Consider the following 22,160-nt stretch of genomic DNA (forward strand, 5'->3'; position numbering starts at 1 on the left):
GGCTAAAAGGTAACATCATCATTTTAATAGAGCCCAAAAACATTGTCCTGCCGTTCTGAAGTGCTAATGAAGACATTACATCTGTCCTCCTTGTCCTCCTCCCAGCTTGTCTCTATGGACATGGCAGACAGCCACACTGCTGAGCCTCTCCTGGGACATCGTGGAGCAGAGCCTCGTCTTCAGACGCTGCAGAGAACTGAGGCGTCTCTCTGCTTCACAAGAGAACACTGGACCACCAGCAGGAGCCGGACCAGGGTCTGACCAGGGTCTCCACTGGGACCTCCAGCAAGAACCAGGGTCTGACCAGGGTCTCCACTGGGACCTCCAGCACCAGGGTCTGACCAGGGTCTGACCAGGGTCTGACCAGGGTCTCCACTGGGACCACCAGCAAGAACCAGGGTCTGACCAGGGTCTCCACTGGGACCTCCAGCACCAGGGTCTGACCAGGGTCTCCACTGGGACCTCCAGCAAGAACCAGGGTCTGACCAGGGTCTCCACTGGGACCTCCAGCACCAGGGTCTGACCAGGGTCTCCACTGGGACCTCCAGCACCAGGGTCTGACCAGGGTCTCCACTGGGACCTCCAGCACCAGGGTCTGACCAGGGTCTCCACTGGGACCTCCAGCACCAGGGTCTGACCAGGGTCTCCACTGGGACCTCCAGCACCAGGGTCTGACCAGGGTCTCCACTGGGACCTCCAGCAAGAACCAGGGTCTGACCAGGGTCTCCACTGGGACCTCCAGCAAGAACCAGGGTCTGACCAGGGTCTCCACTGGGACCTCCAGCACCAGGGTCTGACCAGGGTCTCCACTGGGACCTCCAGCAAGAACCAGGGTCTGACCAGGGTCTCCACTGGGACCTCCAGCACCAGGGTCTGACCAGGGTCTCCACTGGGACCTCCAGCACCAGGGTCTGACCAGGGTCTCCACTGGGACCTCCAGCACCAGGGTCTGACCAGGGTCTCCACTGGGACCTCCAGCACCAGGGTCTGACCAGGGTCTCCACTGGGACCACCAGCACCAGGGTCTGACCAGGGTCTCCACTGGGACCTCCAGCAAGAACCAGGGTCTGACCAGGGTCTCCACTGGGACCTCCAGCAAGAACCAGGGTCTGACCAGGGTCTCCACTGGGACCTCCAGCACCAGGGTCTGACCAGGGTCTCCACTGGGACCTCCAGCAAGAACCAGGGTCTCCTGATCAAATAAGTACACTTTGCACTTCCATTGTAACTAGTAATCTGTAACCTGGGAGATAACCGGACTATTATTTTATTCTTTCTTTCTTTCTTTCTTTCTTTGTGCAGACGTCGCCTCTTCAGTCACCAGTTCTGTCAGCTTTGTTCATTTCTGTTGAACTCTGCTCCTGGACAAATAAAATAATGGAAAACACTCCTGAGACTGATGGTTCTCTGTGTCTAACACACCTCGGATGTTCAGTAATGTTTGTTGTTGTGTCGATGGTGCAGTTAGTATTTTAATATATTTCTTTAATGGTGGCAGAGCATCTTTACCAGGGCAGAGACATGTCAGTGTGTGAAGATCTGGTTCATTAGCTTGATCAGTCTAAAGCTATCTGAGGACGTCTGATGGTGATTCTGTGGATTAACAGACCGCCTCCTCTGATGTCGGTTGCTTTTCTTTTTGAAATGTTGAAATGTTGATTTGTGATCAGGTCTTTCCTCAGATTTTATAAATGAAAGGAAACAGAGTGACTGGCTGTACGCAGGTTGTACAGGAGGCAGTGAACGCAGCACAGCAGAATTAAAACTTCCATGAAACAGCAGAGAGCAGGAGAGGAAGAGGTCATACCATAACCTGGAATATCCACTCATGGCAGAGTTTTGCTCCAATAATTAAAGCTAATAATAATAATAATAATGATGATAATAAATGTTTCCAGCCTCCCAGCAACAAAGGTCAGACAATAAGGCTTCATGTTGTTCTTCCTCTGCTGATTCACCAGGTTTTTGTGACAAAGTTGACAGAGTCATCAGACAGACTGATCATTGGTGTTTCTGTTGTGGGCTGCCTGACTGTGTTTTTGTAATTTTTCCATTTACTCCTGGAGTTGCTTTGTGTAAAATGTTCGATTTGAGTGGAAATGGATAGTTAGGCTTGAAGCCAAGATTCATCCAGTCACAGATATAATGTTCTGGTAACAGCCTGTGTTCTAATGTAACTCCCACTGTCCTCCTGAGGTTTATTCTTTTATTCTGGAAATGCTTTGACCTTATTCCTGTTTGTGATGAATAGAGTTCAGTGGTTTGTTTCTGTGCTGTCTCTGAGCTGTAAATCCTGTTGACAAGTAGCTGATGTATCTGACATGTCGCTGATTTCAACATGAAGTTCAGCATTGTTGGGTTTGTAACTCATATAAAAGTTTGAGGCCAGAGGATTTTATTAAAAACATGACAATCACCTACAATGTGAAATAATTCTCTAAGCATCTGAAGGCAGTCACACCAAAAGTAAAATCAGTTATATTCATCATCTCAAGCACTTCTCTACAGCAGTGGTGACTGGTCATTGGGGGCAGGTGGAGCACAGCACCTTTATGCTGTGTTTGTCAGATATGGTGAAAATACCCAATCTACAGGCTCGCTTCTCAAAGAGTATCGATATCTCAGTCCAAAATTTCCTCAACAGTGCCCCCCCAGTTTTTTTTTTTTTTTTTTAATGACTTGTTTAGGACTCGAGGAATAAAGTTTAGGACTTGGGACTCGACTCGGGACTCGAGTGCAAAGACTTGAGACTCGACTTTGACTTGCAAAACAAGGACTTGGTCCCACCTCTGAATATCACAGTGATGATAACATGAAATATCACAGTGATGATAACATGAAATATCACAGTGATGATAACATGAAATATCAGTGTTAACATTAAATACACAATGACAACATGAACTATCTCAGTGATGACAACATGAACTTGAAATATCACCTGTCCTGTTTTCGGTTCTTTCATCACATGCCGACTCAAGAGAAGAAATCTTACCAAGAAGAAGAACAAACTCTCCAGAAGGTTCTCTCCTCGCTTCCTTCAAAAACCTGAAGTCGTAAAATCTGAAGCTTCAGTCTGAGAGGACAAGGCTTTATACACACACACACACACACACACACACACACACACACGTCACACATTCTTACTGCTGTCACCACAACAACACACACACTCCCTGAATCCTGAACTAATTCAACATGAGACACGGAGCGTTAGCCTTAGCATGTTAGCATGTGTTAGCTTTCCTTTGACCACAGCCCCTCATGTTGTTATAGAGCATCTTCCTCCTCCAACACCACAATATCCAGCCTCCTGAGGCGGAACCTGGGGAACCTGTGGAACCTGTGGAGCCTGTGGAACCTGTGGAACCTGTGGAACCTGTGGAACCTGGGGAACCTGCGGAACCTGTGGAACCTGCCGTACCTGTGGAACCTGTGGATTGTTTGGAACGTGTAGAACATGAAGAACCTGTGGAACCTGTGGATTGTTTGGAACATGTAGAACATGAAGAACCTGTGGAACATGAAGAACCTGCGGAACCTGTGGAACCTGTGGATTGTTTGGAACCTGTGGAACATGAAGAACCTGTGGAACCTGTGGATTGTTTGGAACGTGTGGAACATGAAGAACCTGCGGAACCTGTGGATTGTTTGGAACCTGTGGAACATGAAGAACCTGTGGAACATGAAGAACCTGTGGAACATGAAGAACCTGCGGAACCTGTGGAACCTGTGGATTGTTTGGAACCTGTGGAACATGAAGAACCTGTGGAACCTGTGGATTGTTTGGAACGTGTGGAACATGAAGAACCTGCGGAACCTGTGGAACCTGTGGATTGTTTGGAACCTGTGGAACATGAAGAACCTGTGGAACCTGTGGATTGTTTGGAACCTGTGGAACATGAAGAACCTGTGGAACATGAAGAACCTGTGGAACATGAAGAACCTGCGGAACATGCTGAGGTTCTCTCATCAGTCGAAGTTCCCCATGTGAAGGACGTTGTGGAGGAACTGATTCTTCACGTCCCAGACAAGCTGCAACTGGTTTCCAGGAGAACCTGGCGTCAGTCCTGGAATCATCTTCATCTTCATCACTCCCTCGTCAGCCAATCAGAGCCCACCGCTCACCTCCTGTTCCTCCCTGTGACCTCTGACCTCCGCACTGCTCGTAAACCGTCGCCGCAGCAACCTGGTCGAATAGGAAACTATTTCCTGCGGGGCGGGGGCGGGGCCAGAGAGGTTTGTGTGTGTGTGTGTGTGTGTGTGTGTGTGTGTGTGTGTGTGTGTGTGTGTGTGTGTGTTTTAATGGCACCCTGCTGTTTTTGTGTCCATCCAATGAGGCTCGGTCCCCATTCATCCCCTGACGTCACGCAGAGGACAATAGGTCATCAATCACCAGGTTAGAGGGACAGACGGCCGATCAGTGTGTGTGTGTGTGTGTGTGTGTGTGTGTGTGTGTGTGTGTGTGTGTGTGTGTGTGTGTGTGTGTGTGTGTGTGTGTTGTCTCATTGTAAAACTAGAAGCAGTTTGTGGAACATGCAGCCAGCCTGGATGGAATGGTGTGTTGTGTTGTGTGTTGTTGTGTCATTGTATTCTGCTGAGTGTTGTGTTACTGTTTTGTGTTGTTGAGTGTTGTGTTGCTGTGTTGTGTGTTGTTGTGTATAATGAAGGTGCCACATTCACCACTTCTTCTCGTATCCAAGCAACCAGTAACGTGTAGTTTGAACAGCTCAGCCAATCAGCATTGACGTCACATGAGCGTGTGTGTGTGTGTGTGTGTGTGTGTGTGTGTGTGTGTGTGTGTGTGTGTGTGTGTGTGTGTGTGTCTGAGGCATCAAGAGACTCAATATCATCAGATCCAAGAACCAAAAGAATACTGACATCAGTTTCTGTGATTTCCCTTCCTGTCCCACCTGGTCATGGTCGGTGTGTTCCTGATGGCAGAGCCAGAGGTGGGCGGAGCCAGACGAAGCAGACGGCGCCGTGGGGCGGAGTTATCAGTCTGCCTCCACCTCGGACAGCCCTGTGTTCTCCATGCTGGTGGTTCTCATGACTCCCGCCGTGGGGGGTGTTTACAGGCCCGGCGTCCAGGGTGGCAATTGAGCTTTGGAGCGTGATGTCACAAAAAAGGGGCGGAGCCATTTTTCATGTTGATCCGCCATTTTGAAGGGGTGCAACAAACGCACTGCAGTGCAAACCCATTAGAAGCTGGGAAAGTGATGACCAAACGGTTGGAAGCTGCTGTGCTGCTGGTCGTAAGGCTCCCTGGACGACCGCCGGGCAGGAAGTGAGAGAGGGCGGTCTGTTCCTGGTCTTCCTGCCTGGAAGCACCGTATCATGTTACGGCTGGCCTGGATCGCTGCTGCTGGACGTTTTTGCACATAAAGTTGGATGTCATCCAGATATGTCTTGATATGTTCCACACATTTTCATTCTGGTAAGTTCTTGGTGTTGTTCATGAATAAATGACTCTGTCAGGTAAACAGCTGCTCTGAGACCAGCACATGGCTACTTAGTTACTCCAAACAAGCCCCCCTGCTGCCACGCCCCGTCCTGCAGTCACACTGACATTCTGGTGAGTTTTTCATCATCACAGCGTCACCGCTCAGGTGGAGGAGAATCAGGAGGAGCTCTCTGGAAGAATTAAAACTGGAATACAGGAGGATAGGAAAACGCTGTGTGGAGGAAGCTGCAGCAGCGATGAACGGCGTCGTCTGGACGAACGGACCGGCTGAGGTCTGAACAGATTATAGTCCCTTAATTTAACCCCGAGGTTCAGATACTGAGGCGGACTCACGTTACACAGCTCAGAGTTTTATTGTTTCTTTAATTATGTCTCAGAGCCAGACAGCAGCACCGCGGCCCGGACTGCTCCCCACAGCGGGACGGTCCCACCCAGACCCCCAGCACCGGACCCGGGCCGAGCAGGACCCGGACCGAGCAGGACCCGGGCCGAGCAGGACCCGGGACCGAGCAGGACCCGGGACCGAGCAGGACCCGGACCGAGCGGGACCCGGACCGAGCGGGACCCGGACCGAGCAGGACCCAGACCGAGCAGGACCCGGGACCGAGCAGGACCCCAGACCGAGCGGAACCTGGGACCGAGCAGGACCCAGGACCGAGCAGGACCCCGGACCGAGCAGGACCCGGGCCGAGCAGGACCCGGGACCGAGCAGGACCCGGGACCGAGCAGGACCCGGGACCGAGCAGGACCCGGACCGAGCAGGACCCGGACCGAGCAGGACCCGGGACCGAGCAGGACCCCGGACCGAGCAGGACCCAGACCGAGCAGGACCCGGGCCGAGCGGAACCTGGGACCGAGCAGGACCCAGACCGAGCAGGACACAGGACGGAGTGGACCCGGGACTCAGGCCACCAGGGCGGCGCCTGCCCCCCGCTGTCGGTGCAGCTTACATTAAAGAATAGAAGTCTTAATGAAATGTTAGTGTTAAGATATGCTCTCACATTGTTTTTTTGTTTTTCCAAATGTGTTTGGGCAATTTACTTAATGTATGCCACCTGTGAGTGGGCGTTGTCACTTTCATTTGCCTTCAATAAAATGCCTCAGGAAAACTGAGGGCAGTCCACTGCTGGCTGCGTAAAGTGAGGTGCTGTTTCGTCTCCAAATATTATTTTCCTCCGTCTTGTAATGTGTGCATCATTTTTGTGCCTATGCTGCTGCGCATCGCTATGCTAAGAGGTTATGGGCCAGACAAGCTGTAACCTGGAAGAGACTCTTAATGCAGCACTTAATTGAGCCAAGGTGCGCGCAATCTCTAGAAGGAGCTGCAGCTGTGGCCACAGCACAATGACGGCAAGAAGGAAAGCAGAGCTGAGTGCAAGCCGCTGGTCTCGCTTGGTTTTTGATGGCGATGAAAATAACTATGAGTTATGGGAGACAAAATTTTTGGGGCATCTTCGCCTACAAGGTTTAAAAGAAACCATCCTGACAGTGCCCGCAGATGCGGCGGATGAAGCCGAAGTGGCAAAGAACGAGGAGGCCTATGCGGAGCTCATCCAGTTCCTCGATGACAAAAGCCTGTCTCTGGTGATGCGGGAAGCACCCGATGATGGCCGAGCGGCGCTGACAATTTTAAGGAACTACTACCAGGGCAGAGGGAAGCCACGCATCGTAAGCCTTTACACAGAACTGACCTCGCTCCAGAAGTTGAGTAGCGAGAGTGTGACGGATTATGTGATGAGAGCCGAGACAGCCATCGCAGCATTGAGAAACGCTGGAGAGACCTTGAGCGATGGGCGATTGGTGGCAATGGTTTTGAAGGGGCTACCCGAGTCCTACAAGCCTTTTGTGATCCACGTTACTCAAGCAGCCGAGCCCGTAGCTTTTGCTGAATTTAAGACAAAATTGAGAAGCTACGAAGACACAGAAGAAATGCGTGCAACTGTCGAAGAGGACAATGTGATGACAGCGCGGGGCAGCGAGGCCTGCCGGAGGCGCAGGTCCAGGTGACCGAGAGCGGCAGCGAACTGTTGCGAAGGACGAGGTGTGTTTCCGATGTGGAACTGTCGGACACCGAGCTCGCACCCGTCAGCGCAAAGTGTGGTGCAGACATTGCAGGAGCACCACGCACAGAACTGAGACCTGCAGGAGCCAAAACCGCCGAGACGATGCCCGCAAAGCCGCGGAGACGACGGAGGCGCACGAGTACGCGTTCCGGCTGAGTGGCATGTCAGCGGACCACCCGCCGGGCCGAGATGTGAACGTGATGGGCCTGATGGTCGACTGCGGCGCAACCTCGCACATCATCACGGACCACGCCAAGTTTAAAAGTTTCGACGAGAGCTTCGAGGCCGAGTCTCGCTGCGTGGAGCTGGCGGATGGGACGCGGTGCAGCGGTGTAGCAGAGAAGCGAGGGGACGCGGTCGTTTTTCTGACGGATAGCAGAGGCAGAAAGCTGAAGACAACGCTGAGAGACGCTTTGTACATCCCCTCCTACCCGCAAGACATCTTCTCCGTTAAAGCAGCTACAGTGACGCGACAGTGATCTTCAAGAAGGACAAGGACGTGCTGATCCACAAAGACGGTACGAAATTCAACATACACGTTCATAACAGACTTTATTATTTACACACTGCAGACAATGATGTGACGTGTGAAGACAATGCGAAGGGGTGTTTTGACCTACAAATACGGCATGAAATCTTGGGTCACTGCAACTATGATGACGTTCTGAAATTGCCGCCTGGAGTAGAGGGCATGAAAATTAAAGGGGCAACAAGAAAACCTCCACATTGTGACGTATGCATACAGGGCAAATTTGTGCCGACTGTAAATAAAAAGCCTGATGCAAGCGCCACGGAACCACTAGGGCTGGTCCACAAAGACTTGGCAGGGCCGATAACGCCCCAGTCCAGAGAAGGATTCAAGTATGCACTTTCCTTTACGGATGATTTTTCCAGTGTTGTGTTTGTGTATTTTCTGAAAAATCAATGTGACACAGTGGAAGCCACAGAGCGATTTCTGGCTGATGTAGCACCTTATGGTAAAGTCAAGAGACTAAGGTCTGATAATGGTACAGAATATACATCCAAAAGTTTTAAATCTTTAATGACCAAAAATAGAATAAAGCATGAAACATCAGCTCCAAACTCGCCACACCAGAATGGCACAGCTGAGCGCAATTGGCGCACACTTTTTGATATGGGAAGATGTATGTTAATAGAGAGTGGGCTACCAAAAAGTCTTTGGCCTTCTGCAATACAGACAGCAGCAGTAATCCGAAATCGTTGTTTTAATCACAGAACAAAGCAAACTCCTGTGCAGTCTCTAACTGGGAGGCAACCCAATCTCTCAAAAATGCAAAAATTTGGCTCAGAGTGTTACTCTTATGTTCACGAAAAGAAGAAACTCGACCCCCGGAGTGTGAAAGGCATTTTTGTTGGCTATGACAAATCTAGTCCAGCATATTTTGCTTATTTCCCTGAATCTGGCAAGGTTTCAAAAAATAGACTAGTTAAGTTCGTTTCTGAACCCAGAGTTGAGGAACAAAACCCAAATGTTCTACCACCAGCCGAGTCTGACGGTTGGGATCTGAGGACCAGGTACCCAGACCGCAGCAGGACTGACAGACCCCAGCAAAATGCTGTTCCAGCCATTGAAGAAGAACTTGTTCCAGCCAATGAATCTGAAGAAAGTAATCAGCCACAAACAGTGGAAGTTAAAAGTGAACCCAGAACTTACCCTTCTAGAGTGTGAAATAAACCAGCCTACCTTCGTGACGATGTTTCTCTGTCAGCAGCTGAAGAAAACGATCTAGTCCAAAGCAACATAGATTATTGCTACAGAGTAATGTGCAACATTCCCGTCACCTTTCAAGAAGCAATAAATTCAGACAAGTCAAATGAGTGGAGAAATGCTATGGGTGAAGAAATGCAATCTCTGACAGAAAATAATACGTTCATTTTAACCAATTTGCCTCCGGGTAAGAAAGCAGTGGGGGGTAGATGGGTTTATACAATAAAGAAAAATATTGATGGGTCAGAAAAATATAAGGCCAGATATGTGGAAAAAGGCTACAGCCAAAAACACGGTATTGATTATTTTGACGCATTTTCTCCTACTGCCAACTTGACGAGTGTTAGAGTGCTAATGCAGAAAGCAACCCAAGAAAACTTGATTCTGCACCAAATGGATGTCAAAACAGCTTATTTAAATGCACCAATTGATTGTGAAATATACATGGATCAACCACAGGGATACGAGGTAAAATCAAACAATGATGAAACATTAGTTTGTAAATTACAGCGCTCATTGTATGGACTCAAGCAGTCTGGCAGAAATTGGAACAGACTGCTGCACAAACATCTGAATGAAAACGGTTTTGTGCAAAATCAAGCTGACAACTGTGTTTACACCAGAGTGACCGAACAACACAAAGTGTTTATTTTGATATGGGTTGATGACTCATCATTGCAGCAAGTGACGAAAATGTACTGAAATCTGTTAAAGACAAACTTTCATCAAGATTTCAGATGAAGGATTTGGGTGAACTCAAACATTTCCTCGGTATTGATTTTCTACAAACGGATATTTGTGTGAAAATGTCACAAGCTAAATATGTAGAAAAAATCCTTGAAAGGTTTGACATGCAGGATTGCAAACCAAGGGGTACAACTTGTGAACAAAAACTCCACTATAACGATAGTGCTGATATAATGACAGATGTTACAAAGTACAGAGAAGCTGTTGGTCGTCTTATTTATTTGTCGATGTGTACAAGACCAGATTTAAGTTTTATAGTAAGTAAACTATCACAGTATTTTTCAACCCCAACTGAAGAGCAATGGGTTTCTGTTAAGCATGTTTTGCGTTATCTTAAAGGTACAACTGATAAAGGGCTATGCTATTTCAAATCTGAATCTTTAAGTTTACAAGCGTATAGTGATGCTGATTGGGCAGCCGAAAGTGACCGACGCAGTACTACAGGTTACTGTGTGAGCTTAACTAATAATGGCGCTTTAGTCTCATGGAAAACTAAAAAACAGCCCACTGTTGCCTTGTCAACCTGTGAGGCCGAGTACATGGCCTTAGTAGCCACTGTCCAGGAATGAATGTATCTCAAACATCTTTTGGATACACTTGATGATCGAGTGGATCCACCGCCAAAGATTTTTGAGGACAACCAAGGCACAATTGCGTTAGCCAAGAATCCAATCAGAAGGCAAAGATGTAAACACATAGACATAAAATATCATTTTATTCGGTCCATTGTTAATGAGGGATGCATTGTGTTACAATATTGTCCGACTGAGGAAATGGTTGCAGACCTGATGACCAAGCCTGCAACAAAGTCAAAGTTGACAAGGTTTGCATCATTTATCTTTGGAGAATGATTGTATTTTCCCTGTTAAACTGAAGAAAAATGCTAAACTAAAGTTTTGTGTGACAGGTTAAGATTGTGTTATGTAATTTGCAATTGAATTTATTTTGGTGAGTAATTTTCAGAAGAATCTTTATTTTTAAGACAAATCACCCAGTTATTGCAATGTAAGAACAAGTGGGGGTGTTAAGATATGCTCTCACATTGTTTTTTTTTTTTCCAAATGTGTTTGGGCAATTTACTCAATGTATGCCACCTGTGAGTGGGCGTCGTCACTTTCATTTGCCTTCAATAAAATGCCTCAGGAAAACTGAGGGCAGTCCACTGCTGGCTGCGTAAAGTGAGGTGCTGTTTCGTCTCCAAATATTATTTTCCTCCGTCTTGTAATGTGTGCATCATTTTTGTGCCTATGCTGCTGCGCATCGCTATGCTAAGAGTTTGACTGAACGTCCTCTGTCTGTATTTTGTCTCCCTTTAGCTGATCCGTTATTTTCTGGGCTGCTGGCTTCACACCACTGAGTAAATTAATCATTTGCTAAACTTTAGAGTTTATGTACATTTCATAGCGGTTCTTCAGGTCCCATCTCCTGGTCCAGCCAGTCCAGGCTCTGTTTCCACGTCGGCTCCTCTCGTGGCGCAGGCGCATCAACAGTAACTCTATCGGCCAGTGCAATAGGCTCTCTGCTCAACTCAACCACTTCCTGAACTGCAGGAGGCTCCGTGCTTCCTGCCTCCATGACAGGACGAGCTGATGAATGCAGGAGTGTCTGAAGCTGTTCCAGAGGTCTGAAGCTGGTCTGCAGCTGGTCTGAAGCTGGTCTGAAGCTGGTCTGCTGGTCTGCAGCTGGTCTGAAGCTGGTCTGAAGCTGGTCTGCAGCTGGTCTGAAGCTGGTCTGAAGCTGGTCTGCAGCTGGTCTGAAGCTGGTCTGAAGCTGGTCTGAAGCTGGTCTGCAGCTGGTCTGAAGCTGCTCTGAAGCTGGTCTGCAGCTGGTCTGAAGCTGCTCTGAAGCTGGTCTGCAGCTGGTCTGAAGCTGCTCTGCAGCTGGTCTGCAGCTGGTCTGAAGCTGGTCTGCAGCTGGTCTGAAGCTGGTCTGCAGCTGGTCTGAAGCTGCTCTGAAGCTGGTCTGCAGCTGCTCTGAAGCTGCTCTGAAGCTGGTCTGAAGCTGGTCTGAAGCTGGTCTGAAGCTGCTCTGAAGCTGGTCTGAAGCTGCTCTGAAGCTGCTCTGAAGCTGCTCTGAAGCTGCTCTGAATCTGCTCTGAAGCTGGTCTGAAGCTGCTCTGAAGCTGGTCTGAAGCTGGTCTGCAGCTGGTCTGCAGCTGGTCTGAAGCTGGTCTGCAGCTGGTCTGCAGCTGGTCTGCAGCTGGTCTGAAGCTGGTCTGAAGCTGGTCTGCAGCTGGTCTGCAGCTGCTCTGAAGCTGGTCTGCAGCTGGTCTGCAGCTGGTCTGCAGCAGCAGCGTCTTTGCGCTCTGTTAAAACAGCTCCTCTCGTGCAGGACGGACCAGCGGAGTTATTGAAAGTTAAAAATCCTTCATTAATCCCACAAGAGGGGATATTACTGGATACTCTGTCAGGGCTTTCTTTTATTTTTTATTCTTTCACTTTTAAATCTTGCTGATTATGTGCTGCTTCTGCTTCACGGCGTGTTTCAGATGTGCTTTATAATTGTTTTCACGCTCCGCCTGGTTTTTCCTGCGCTGCACCGTGAATCCTCCCTGAGTCAAACTTGCTCCAGACGTCAGAGCTGTGGTGAGACGTCGTGACAACCAGGTGTTGTAGTTGTGCATCCGGACACAATCGGTCGCGGCAGAATCTCTTTTCTTTTGCATTTTCAACTGTTGTCATAGTTTGTTTTGATTTCTCTACCCCTTCAAAATGGCGCCGTCGTCCCATAATGCATTGGACGGTGACGTCGGTTCCACAGCTCAATTAGGGGGGCAATGCCCCCCCGCCTGTGCCTCCTTGCCCCCCCTGGCTGTCAGAGGGTAATTTATTTTTTCTTATTAAAAACAGAAGAATTCATCATTTCTTTCGAGTCACACTGTGTTCATTCATGTTCAGTTCACTGAAATCAATAAAATGTAAAAAAACAATAATTTTCAGTTACGTTTCGGCTTCTGTCATGTGACGGTGTGCTGCTGCAGTGCAGACCAGGCGTCAGGGGGGGGGGGCTGCCTCGCCCCTCAGTCAAAATATAGCATTTCATTAAAAAACATGAAGTTTTCAGTCTATTATGTGCTTCAAAAACAACAGCGAGCTCGGCTGGCTGGGTCAGATCAGTATGAAGTGTTGTGCTGTTCAAACTTGAAAGAAAGAGGAGAGTCCAGCTGTGAAGGAGAGCTGCTGCTTCTGTCGGCTGTTCTCTTCCTGTTTCCTCTTTTCAGCAGTGTGGTTCACGACCACACGTTGTTGGACATGGTGGAACAGGCCTCTGGTCGGTGGATGCTGTTTTTCTGTTGCTCCGTTACTTTTTCGCCACCTATGTGTCGTCCCCCCACCTGTCCCACCTGGTCATGGTGTCACTTCCTGTCCCACCTGGTCATGATGTCACTTCCTGTCCCACCTGGTCATGATGTCACTTCCTGCTTCACATTCATTCATTCATTCATTCATTCTCAGCTGAAGCTTCTGCCTGGTTTATTTCATGTCTGTGCTTCATAAAACTTTTGATCCTGAAGTGAGACCAGATCCTGGTCCTGAAGTGAGACCAGATCCTGGTCCTGAAGTGAGACCAGATCCTGGTCCTGAAGTGAGACCAGATCCTGGTCCTGAAGTGAGACCAGATCCTGGTCCTGAAGTGAGACCAGATCCTGGTCCTGAAGTGAGACCAGATGAGAACCTCTGGTCTAAACAGGTCTGGTGGATCCGATCGGATCACTGATCAGATCAGCTTCTCCTCAGTCTCAGGCTCTGGACTGCAGTGTGTGTCCAGCAGGGGGCAGCAGCTCCTCACAGACAGGGCCCGCTCTGTGTGTGTGTGTGTGTGTGTGTGTGTAACACACCACGACTCGCTGTTTTTAGCTTCTTTATTCTTTATCTTTGTGTTTTTTTAGAAAACATCAGTCGGGGAATCACAGTCGGGACGGCAGCATGTGACCTCTGACCCCTCCGCCGGGCTCCGGGGCTTCGGTCGTCATGGCGACGGACAGGAAGGCCAGGGGGCGGGGCTTCAGTTGATCTTGGGGTGGCGGAAGTCCTTTCCGGCGAACTTGGCCTTGTCCCCGAGCTCCTCCTCGATCCTGGGGGGTCAGAGGTCAGAGGTCACGGAGGACCTGGTGTTGACCTGACAGATGGGGGGGGGGGGGGGGGGGTCACTCACCTCATCAGCTGGTTGTACTTGGCCAGACGCTCTGACCTGCAGGGGGCGCCGGTCTTGATCTGAGGAAGAGACAAGCGTCAAATAACGGTGGCAGGGTGGCAGGGTCTACCCCCCCACACAGGGACTAGCCCCCCACACAGGGTCTACCCCCCCCCCCAGGGTCTACCCCTCCCACGGTCTACCCCCCCCCAGGGTCTAACCCCCCCCACACAGGGTCTACCCCTCCCACGGTCTACCCCCCCCCAGGGTCTACCTCCACACAGGGTCTACCCCCCCACACAGGGACTACCCCCCCCCCCAGGGTCTAACCCCTCCCACACAGGGTCTACCCCCCCCAGGGTCTACCCCCCCCCAGGGTCTAACCCCCCCCACACAGGGTCTACCCCCCCCAGGGTCTCCCCCCCCCCCCCCCCGGGTCCACCCCCTCACACAGGGTCCACCCCCCCACACAGGGTCTACCCGTCCAGTCCAGACCCCCCCCTACCTGGCCGGTGCACAGCCCCACCACCAGGTCTGAGATGAAGGTGTCCTCGGTCTCTCCGGACCGGTGGCTGACCATGACCCCCCAGCCGCTGCTCTGAGCCAGCTTACACCTGGACACACACACACACACACACACACACACACACACACAGGTGAGACCGGGGTCCGGGTCTGGGTCCAGGTCTGGGTCCAGGTCCGGGTCTGGGTCCAGGTCTGGTTCCGGGTCTGGGTCCAGGTCCGGGTCCAGGTCTGGGTCCAGGTCCGGGTCTGGGTCCAGGTCTGGGTCCGGGTCCGGGTCTGGGTCCAGGTCCAGGTCTGGGTCCAGGTCTGGGTCTGGGTCTGGGTACGGGTCCGGGTCTGGGTCCGGGTCCAGGTCTGGGTCCGGGTCCGGGTCCGGGTGCGGGTGGGGTCTACGTACGCCTGGATGGACTCGGTGACGGAGCCGATCTGGTTGACCTTCAGCAGCAGGCAGTTGCAGGCCTTCTTGTCCACCGCCTGCTGGATCCTCTTGGGATTGGTCACCGTCAGGTCGTCTCCTACGATCTGATTGGACGAGGGGCGGAGGGTCAGACGGCGCTCTGCCGGGAACCCGGCGTTCCGCGGGAGGCGGCTCACCTGGATGTCCACGGAACCGGTGAACTTGGACCAGTTCTCCCAGTCGTCCTGGTCGAAGGGGTCCTCGATGGACTGGACTGGAGACCAGAACCCAGAGAATGAGACGGTTATGAAGAACCTGGTCTCTACTAGAACCTGGTCTCTACCTGGTCTCTACCTGAACCTGGCCTCTACCTGGTCTCTACCTGAACCTGATCTCTACCTGGTCTCTACCTGAACCTGGTCTCTACCTGGTCTCTACCTGAACCTGGTCTCTACCTGAACCTGTTCTCCACCTGAACCTGGTCTCTACCTGGTCTCTACCTGAACCTGGTTTCTACCTGAACCTGTTCTCCACCTGAACCTGGTCTCTACCTGAACCTGGTCTCTACCTGGTCTCTACCTGAACCTGGTCTCTACCTGGTCTCTACCTGAACCTGGTCTCTACCTGAACCTGTTCTCCACCTGAACCTGGTCTCTACCTGGTCTCTACCTGAACCTGGTCTCTACCTGAACCTGGTTTCTACCTGAACCTGTTCTCCACCTGAACCTGGTCTCTACCTGAACCTGGTCTCTACCTGGTCTCTACCTGAACCTGGTCTCTACCTGAACCTGTTCTCCACCTGAACCTGGTCTCTACCTGGTCTCTACCTGAACCTGGTCTCTACCTGAACCTGGTTTCTACCTGAACCTGTTCTCCACCTGAACCTGGTCTCTACCTGAACCTGGTCTCTACCTGGTCTCTACCTGAACCTGGTCTCTACCTGAACCTGGTCTCTACCTGAACCTGGTCTCTACCTGGTCTCTACCTGAACCTGGTCTCTACCTGGTCTCTACCTGAACCTGGTCTCTACCTGGTCTCTACCTGAACCTGGTCTCTACCTGAACCTGGTCTCTACCTGAACCTGGTCTCTACCTGGTCTCTACCTGAACCTGGTCTCTACCTGAACCTGTTCTCCACCTGAACCTGGTCTCTACCTGAACCTGGTCTCTACCTGAACCCTGTCTCCACCTGGTCTCCACCTGGTCTCCACCTGAACCTCTTCACTAACAGAACCTGCCAGCAGAGCCCGGTAGCTCCGGTCCGGCCCGGTTCCCGGTTCCCGGCGGGTTCCGGTGTTGGGCTCACCGGGGTAGTTCTTGATGAAGCTGCGGTACAGGTCTCCCAGCTGTTCCCCGCTGATGTGGCGGGCCGGGTCGTCGGGGGACTTGAAGTCCAGGTCGTACTTCCCGCTGCGGTAGAACTCGGAGGCCGCCACGTCCATCCCGATGATGATCTTGTCGGGGTAGCCGGCCTTCTCGATGGCGCTCTTCAGGAGCTCCAGAGCTGGAACACACACGTTCCGTCAGACGGCGCCGAGGGGCCCTGCTGGAGGGGCCCTGCTGGAGGGTCCCTGCTGGAGGGGCCCCTGCTGGAGGGGCCCCCTGCTGGAGGGGCCCTGCTGGAGGGGCCCCCTGCTGGAGGGGCCCTGCTGGAGGGGCCCCCTGCTGGAGGGGCCCTGCTGGAGGGGCCCCTGCTGGAGGGGCCCCTGCTGGAGGTCCCCCTGCTGGAGGCCCCCCTGCTGGAGGGGCCCTGCTGGAGGGGCCCTGCTGGAGGGTCCCTGCTGGAGGGGCCCCTGCTGGAGGGGCCCTGCTGGAGGGGCCCTGCTGGAGGGGCCCTGCTGGAGGCCCCCCTGCTGGAGGGGCCCTGCTGGAGGGGCCCTGCTGGAGGGTCCCCTGCTGGAGGGGCCCTGCTGGAGGGGCCCTGCTGGAGGGTCCCTGCTGGAGGCCCCCCTGCTGGAGGGGCCCTGCTGGAGGCCCCCTGCTGGAGGGGCCCTGCTGGAGGGGCCCTGCTGGAGGCCCCCCTGCTGGAGGGGCCCTGCTGGAGGCCCCCCTGCTGGAGGGGCCCTGCTGGAGGCCCCCCTGCTGGAGGCCCCCCTGCTGGAGGGGCCCTGCTGGAGGGGCCCTGCTGGAGGGGCCCTGCTGGAGGGTCCCTGCTGGAGGGGCCCCTGCTGGAGGGGCCCTGCTGGAGGGGCCCTGCTGGAGGGGCCCTGCTGGAGGCCCCCCTGCTGGAGGGGCCCTGCTGGAGGGGCCCTGCTGGAGGGGCCCTGCTGGAGGGTCCCTGCTGGAGGCCCCCCTGCTGGAGGGGCCCTGCTGGAGGCCCCCCTGCTGGAGGGGCCCTGCTGGAGGCCCCCCTGCTGGAGGCCCCCCTGCTGGAGGGGCCCTGCTGGAGGGGCCCCTCCTGGAGGCCCCCCTGCTGGAGGGGCCCTGCTGGAGGCCCCCCTGCTGGAGGGGCCCTGCTGGAGGCCCCCCTGCTGGAGGGGCCCCTCCTGGAGGCCCCCCTGCTGGAGGGGCCCTGCTGGAGGTCCCCCTGCTGGAGGGGCCCCTGCTGGAGGGGCCCTGCTGGAGGGTCCCCTGCTGGAGGGCCCCTGCTGGAGGGGCCCTCCTGGAGGTCCCCCTCCTGGTCCCCCTCCTGGGGGTCCCCCTCCTGGTCCCCCTCCTGGAGGTCCCCCTCCTGGTCCCCCTCCTGGAGGTCCCCCTCCTGGAGGTCCCCCTCCTGGAGGTCCCCCTCCTGGAGGTCCCCCTCCTGGAGGGTCCCCCTCCTGGTCCCCCTCCTGGAGGTCCCCCTCCTGGTCCCCCTCCTGGAGGTCCCCCTCCTGGTCCCCCTCCTGGAGGTCCCCCTCCTGGAGGTCCCCCTCCTGGGGGTCCCCCTCCTGGAGGTCCCCCTCCTGGAGGTCCCCCTCCTGGAGGGTCCCCCTCCTGGTCCCCCTCCTGGAGGGGCCCCTCCTGGTCCCCCTCCTGGTCCCCCTCCTGGGGGTCCCCCTCCTGGTCCCCCTCCTGGTCCCCTGAGGCCCCCCTGCTGCTCACCCTCGTTGTTCTCCAGGATGTTGGGGGCGAAGCCGCCCTCGTCTCCCACGTTGGTGGCGTCCTTCCCGTACTTGGCCTTGATGACGTTCTTCAGGTTGTGGTACACCTGGAACCACACGCCCGGTCCGTTACGGTTCCGTTAAGGTTCCGTTACGGTTCCGTTAAGGTTCCGTTAAGGTTCCGTTAAGGTTCCGTTAGGTGCGCGTGGCGCGAGGGGAACCTGGCGGCCGCTCACCTCCGCCCCGATCCTCATGGCCTCGTGGAAGGTGGCAGCGCCGACGGGGAGGATCATGAACTCCTGCATGGCCAGCTTGTTCCCGGCGTGGCTGCCGCCGTTGATCACGTTGAAGGCCTGGAGGCGGAGCCAGCGGTCAGCACGGGACAGGCCCCTCCCCCAGGACAGGCCCCTCCCCCCAGACAGGCCCCTCCCCCAGGACAGGCCCCTCTCCCCAGACAGACTCCTCCCCCAGGACAGGCCCCTCCCCCAGACAGACTCCTCCCCCAGGACAGGCCCCTCCCCCAGACAGACTCCTCCCCCAGGACAGGCCCCTCCCCCAGACAGACTGCTCCCCCAGGACAGGCCACTCCCCCAGACAGACTCCTCCCCCAGGACAGGCCCCGCCCCCTCTGCAGGCCCCTCCCACTCACAGGGACGGGCAGGATGACGTCCTTGTGTCCGGCCAGGTCTGCGATGTGGCGGTACAGAGGGACGCCTTTCTCTGCTGCTCCGGCTTTACAGACGGCGAGGGACACGCCCAGGATGGCGTTCGCTCCAAACTTAGCTGGAGACAGGAGACAGGACCGGGACAGACAGGTGAGGGACAGACAGGACCGGGACATACAGGTGAGGGACAGACAGGTGAGGGACAGACAGGACCGGGACATACAGGTGAGGGACAGACAGGTGAGACAGACAGGTGAGACGGACAGGTGAGGGACAGACAGGACCGGGACATACAGGTGAGGGACAGACAGGACCGGGACAGACAGGTGAGGGACAGACAGGACCGGGACATACAGGTGAGGGACAGACAGGTGAGGGACAGACAGGACCGGGACATACAGGTGAGGGACAGACAGGTGAGACAGACAGGTGAGACAGACAGGTGAGGGACAGACAGGACCGGGAAATACAGGTGAGGGACAGACAGGTGAGGGACAGACAGGTGAGGGACAGACAGGTGAGGGACAGACAGGTGAGGGACAGACAGGGACAGACAGGGTCTCACATTTGTTCTCGGTTCCGTCCAGCTCCAGCATGAACTTGTCGATCTTCTCCTGCTCCACCACACTGAGGTTCTGCAAGAACGGGTCAGACCTCAGAACCTGAACCTGAACCTGATCCTGACCCTGATCCTGATCTGGATCCTGATCCTGGATCCCGTTCCCTGTCTCCCCCCTGATGTGAGTGCAGTACCTTCTCGATCAGCTTGGGGGCGATGTCCTTGTTGACGTGGTCCACGGCCTTCAGGGTTCCTGCGGGACAACAGGGGAGTCAGCGGCGGTCCTGTGGGCGGAGCCCCGCCTGTCCTGTGGGCGGGGCCAGTCTGTCCTGTGGGCGGGGCCCCCTCCCGGTCTCACCTTTCCCCAGGTAGCGGCTCTTGTCTCCATCGCGGAGCTCCAGAGCCTCGTGGACCCCGGTGGACGCGCCGCTGGGGACGGCAGCTCTGAAGAGACCTGCAGGGGGACCACACGTCAGAGGACTCTGGTCTGAGGGGACGCTGTCCCAGTGAGTCCCAGAGAGACCCAGTGAGACCCAGAGAGTCCCAGAGAGACCCAGTGAGTCCCAGAGAGACCCAGTGAGTCCCAGAGACACCCGGTCCCCGGAGGAGGACTCACCCTTGGCGGTCCACAGGTCCACCTCCACGGTGGGGTTTCCTCTGGAGTCCAGAATCTCGCGGGCGTGAATCTTAGTGATCGACATCCTGGCTGAGGAGCAGAGCAGAACCTGAACCAGAGGCCCTGAGAGTGTGTGTGTGTGTGAGTGTGAGTGTGTGTGTGTGAGTGTGTGTGTGTGAGTCTGTGTGAGTGTGTGTGTGTGTGAGTCTGTGTGTGTGTGTGTGTGTGTGAGTGTGTGTGTGTGTGTGAGTGTGTGTGTGTGTGTGTGTGTGTGTTCAGACCTGCTGTATAAATCCTTGGTAACGCCATGACACTAGTCCCTGTCAGTCCCCGCCCCCCTGCCCCATGACAGCCAATGAGAGAGCAGCCTGCAGAGCAGCAGCTGGTGGGAGATACCACTCCACGGGGGAGGGGGGGGGTTATTTTCAGTGCTCTGAACTTTATTGTGCCCTTTCAGCAGAGGTCACCGCCTGCGATCCTGTTACTGCCGCTGACCTTTACTCATGACCCCATGACCCCCCCCCCCGCCCCGCCCACCCTAGAAACTTCTGTCACACAACCCCCCCCCCCCCCCCCCCCCCCCCCCCCCAGTCCGGCGTCTTCCTCCCATCCATTCACTCAGAACCGTCGCAGGGCGACAACGCTCCGCTGAGCGTCCGGCTGTCGCTTTCAGTCAGACCGGAGGAGAGTCCTTGTATCTGTGTGTGTGTGTGTGTGTGTGTGTGTGTGTGTGTGTGTGTGTGTGTGTGTGTATTATCTGGGAGTGGACTTTGTGCCCTCAGTGCTGTTTGTCAGGTTTCCACTGTGACCTTCAACAAGCTGGAAGTCGTTCCATTCATCTCTTCAGTCACAACCAACACCCTGAAACACTCCAAAATACACCCAGAAAAACTGAAGTACACCCCAAAAAACTCCAAAATACACCCTGAAACACTGAAGAACACCCAGAAACACTCCATAATACACCCAGAGATTTCCCAGAATAGTGAAGTACATCCAAAAAGACTGAAATACACCCAGAAACGTTGCTAAATACAGCCTGAAAGAGTGAAACCCAACCCAAACACTGACATACATCAAGATACATGCTGAAATACTCCCAGAAACACTGACAAAACACACCCCGAAGCAAACCAAGAAACACCCTGAAACCCTGAAATACACAATAAATTTGCAGAGAAACACCCTGACATACACCAAGAAACACCCTGAAATACACACCAAATTACACCAAGAAACACCCTGAAATACACCCCAAAATACACCAAGGAACACCCTGAATTACACCAAGAAACACCCTGAAATACACCCCAAAATACATCAAGGAACACCCTGAATTACACCAAGAAACACCCTGAAATACACCCCAAAATACACCAAGGAACACCCTGAAATACACCAAGGAACACCCTAAAATACACAAACAAACACCCTGAAATACATCCCAAAATACACCAAAGAACACCCCAAAATACACCCAAAGCTATAACAAGGAACACCCTGAAATACACCCTGAAATACACCAAGGAACACCCTGAAGTCAGAGGTGTAGCTTGCCATTAGGCAAGGCAGGCAATTGCTTGGGGCCCCCCAGCCAGGAGGGGCCTCAAGTGGGCCAACAGTTTGACCCAAACAATCGACAGAACACCAGGCGACGGCAGCAGCACCCCCCCCCCCACCCGCTCCGACGGTCCGTGCAGACCCCCCCACCCACCACCCCCACCCACCCTTGAACAAGGGCGCTTGTCTGGGGCGCACAGTCCCTGAAGGGGCCCCTGTTACTTTCTGGACCAAGGAACACCCTGAAACTGTTTGAGCTACACCGTCTGAGTGTGTGTGTGTGTGTGTGTGTGTGTGTGTGTGTGCGTGTGTGTGTGCGTTACCTTAGAGCTGCTGTCCTCTGGTCTGCGGCTGTCCGTCCGACTGTCCGACTGACGTGGAAAGTGTGTGTGTGTGTCGTGAGGGGCTTTTATACACACTGAGGGAGGGGTCGGAGGGGGGGTGGGGGGGCTGTCTGCTCAGAGCAGAAACACAAAGTTCATTCATGTAAAACATGATCAGAGGAAAAACAACAACGTTTAGGGATCGATTGTAGTTTTGTGTTGTTTTCTGTCCTTGTTGTTGTTTGTTCTTTTGCGTCTCTTTGAAGTTGTTTTGTCTTTTTGTTGTTGTTTTCGCTGTCTTTATAGTCGTATGTGTGTCGTCGTTGTTTTGTCTCGTTGTAGTGGTTTTGACTCTT

The 22,160-nt window shown here is 53.8% G+C and overlaps 1 protein-coding gene across 2 annotated transcripts; it reads right to left on the reverse strand.

The window, feature by feature from the left end:
* Positions 1–13,847: 13,847 nt before the first annotated feature.
* On the reverse strand, positions 13,848–21,889 carry eno3 (enolase 3, (beta, muscle)). 2 transcript variants are annotated; one of them, XM_030087850.1, is made up of 14 exons: positions 21,805–21,889; positions 19,922–20,011; positions 19,664–19,759; positions 19,500–19,558; positions 19,312–19,381; positions 18,731–18,864; positions 18,318–18,434; positions 18,083–18,188; positions 16,365–16,562; positions 15,257–15,333; positions 15,060–15,184; positions 14,643–14,751; positions 14,159–14,217; positions 13,848–14,078 (listed from the first exon to the last, which is right to left on the reverse strand). In XM_030087850.1, the coding sequence occupies exons 2-14, from the start codon at positions 20,004–20,006 to the stop codon at positions 14,009–14,011; spliced, it is 1,305 nt and encodes a 434-aa protein (XP_029943710.1). In that variant the 5' UTR covers positions 20,007–20,011; positions 21,805–21,889; the 3' UTR covers positions 13,848–14,008. The 2 variants fall into 2 exon arrangements, with proteins under 2 accessions (XP_029943710.1, XP_029943709.1); XM_030087849.1 differs by lacking the exon at positions 21,805–21,889 and adding an exon at positions 20,203–20,225.
* Between the last annotated feature and the right edge of the window lie 271 nt (positions 21,890–22,160).

The sequence above is a fragment of the Salarias fasciatus genome, unplaced genomic scaffold (assembly GCF_902148845.1).
Source record: "Salarias fasciatus unplaced genomic scaffold, fSalaFa1.1, whole genome shotgun sequence".
Lineage (NCBI taxonomy): Eukaryota > Metazoa > Chordata > Actinopteri > Blenniiformes > Blenniidae > Salarias > Salarias fasciatus.